The following is a 1,955-nucleotide window of genomic DNA, read 5'->3' as shown; positions in this document are numbered from 1 at the left end:
TTCACAATGATTTGAATAAAAAAATACTCAGAAATGCAGTTTTAATGTAAATTTTTCCATAAAAGTTCTTCATTGTGCGAAAAATGCCACGAGAAATGTTAAAAACTTCAAAAACACACATTTTTATCAGAGTAGAATTGACTGAGACACGTTATCTTTTATTGCAGATCTTTGTTTTTTCACATATGAGTGAAGATGACGTTCATCTTTTATCATTGTGAAATATTTTTCCTTACTCAAAAGACCTGAATCTTTCTCACAAAAGGAGCCTCCCTTCTGAGAAAAGCTATCATTTATCAGCAGGTCAGTTGTTACCTCCTGAAGCTTCCCTACCAACAGAAACCACACCTCCACCCTCATTGAGTCCATCTGCAGAGCCGACCGTGCCACACACGGACTGTGGTGAGCCAGTCAGTCCTGAGTCAAACACAGGTAATTTGAGCCTTTTTTCCAAGCAGATTTCTTTTGCAGACCCATTTTTTGGCTGTTTGTGTCTCAGGGTTCCTCTAGTCAGTTTTTAGGGTTTATCTGGTTCAAACGTCTCACCTTAGCTGATCAGAGTTCTTATATTAGATTACACTTGTTTAAAGTTCGAAATCAAAAGTCTCAGATTCAGCAGAAGTGGAAAAGGTGAATCTACTGACCCTGTTTCTCTGCAGTCCCTTCAATTAGTTGTGATCTTCTGTTCTTGACTGCAGGGGGGGTGCCCTCGCTGTCCCTGTTGGTCCTGTATGTCACGCTGGGCGCGGCGGCCGGCGGTGTTCTGCTCTGCTGGTGCTGCTGGTCATCTGGATGGGTCCTGTGGCGCATCAGCATCTGTCGCTTCCTACCATGCTGCAACTCTGCATGCGCCTCCTGCCAGCGATGCGCATGCAGCTGCATTCACAGCAAGGAGCATCGAGTGGGGAAAGTGACCCCACACACCCCAGTGGACAGGTCTGCAACAGGAACAGCGGCCTCTGACAGTACAGAGGACAACGTTCCTACTGTAGCTGTGTAAGGGGGCACGTCATTGATGATGGATGTAAACCACAGCTCTGAGGACTGCAGAGATGCAAACATGTGGATTAAATCTGCAGCAGGTTTGAATCGACTTTCTGAAAAGAAGATAAATGTGCATTAGAGTCAAAGGTCATATGTGAAACTGTTCTGCCCCAAAACAGAATGAAAGTGAACAGAAAGCAGTTGAAAATCATACTGACCTCCATACATGTGCTCAATGACTTTTTTTCCTATCAACAATTAAGGTAAAAGAAGGGTTTCTTGGTGCACTTTGCCAACAAACACCATGTTTGTGAATGTCTATGTAGTCAAGTCAACAGTGGATCAATCTCTGGAGGCTGAAGAGGTGGAATACGTCACAACTAAGGTGCAAGATACTACTGTCATCAATGTTTAAACCACTCCCCCTTCAAGTAGACTGGTCCCAGCTTTGCAACCAAATGTCTCACCTTGATAGTTCTGCTGGTCTACACTATGCTGGTGTTCTCATTGACCATAATTGTTTTTTTTTTTAGAGCTCTGATGCTCATGGAAAGTTCCCGATTCACTGCCTACATGATTGATGCAACCCAAAGGAGAAAGTGACTTTTACCTAGCTCATTGGAGCAGAACCACCAACCCAATCAATTCCTTTGCAACATTTAACCCCAAGTAGCCTTTTCTCGTCTGTACGATTCTGGATTTATAATCAACAGTCGGGCTGCTCTTCCTCACTTATCACCATTCCTGTAATGAGGACTGGACACCCCAGAGCCTCAGGGAGATTCAAAGGAGTTTAATGAGATCATCAAACACATTAACAAGTCAATGTAATGTCTGTAGCGGGGTTTTATGAGGCAAGTTCAGTAGAAGAGTAACAAATCCAAAGTAAAAAATCTGTAAAGTCATTTAAAGAGAGAGCGTGGGGAAATTGGGAGCAAACACACACAGAGAGGGTAGACAAAACCCGTGGT

At 43.5% G+C, this 1,955-nt stretch overlaps 1 protein-coding gene across 4 annotated transcripts in view; it reads left to right on the top strand.

The window, feature by feature from the left end:
• ldlrad2 (low density lipoprotein receptor class A domain containing 2) overlaps positions 1–1,201 on the top strand; it is a 10,408-nt gene extending 9,207 nt beyond the window's left edge. The window contains exons 4-5 of one of the 4 annotated variants that reach the window (XR_002918903.2): positions 304–432; positions 699–842. Coding sequence is in view for 2 of the 4 variants with exons in the window: in XM_024269028.2 (XP_024124796.1) it covers positions 301–432; positions 699–1,000 (434 nt within the window). In the remaining 2 variants the exon portion in view is untranslated. Of the gene's footprint in view, positions 1–300; positions 433–698 lie in introns of all 4 variants that reach the window. The other 3 variants (XR_002918902.2, XM_024269029.2, XM_024269028.2) reach the window with 3 other exon arrangements.
• Positions 1,202–1,955: the final 754 nt, after the last annotated feature.

Source organism: Oryzias melastigma, linkage group LG5 (assembly GCF_002922805.2).
Source record: "Oryzias melastigma strain HK-1 linkage group LG5, ASM292280v2, whole genome shotgun sequence".
In the NCBI taxonomy this organism is placed as follows: Eukaryota; Metazoa; Chordata; class Actinopteri; order Beloniformes; family Adrianichthyidae; genus Oryzias; species Oryzias melastigma.
The sequence above is the reverse complement of the archived record's forward strand: the minus strand, read 5'-3'. Positions and strand labels throughout refer to the sequence as shown.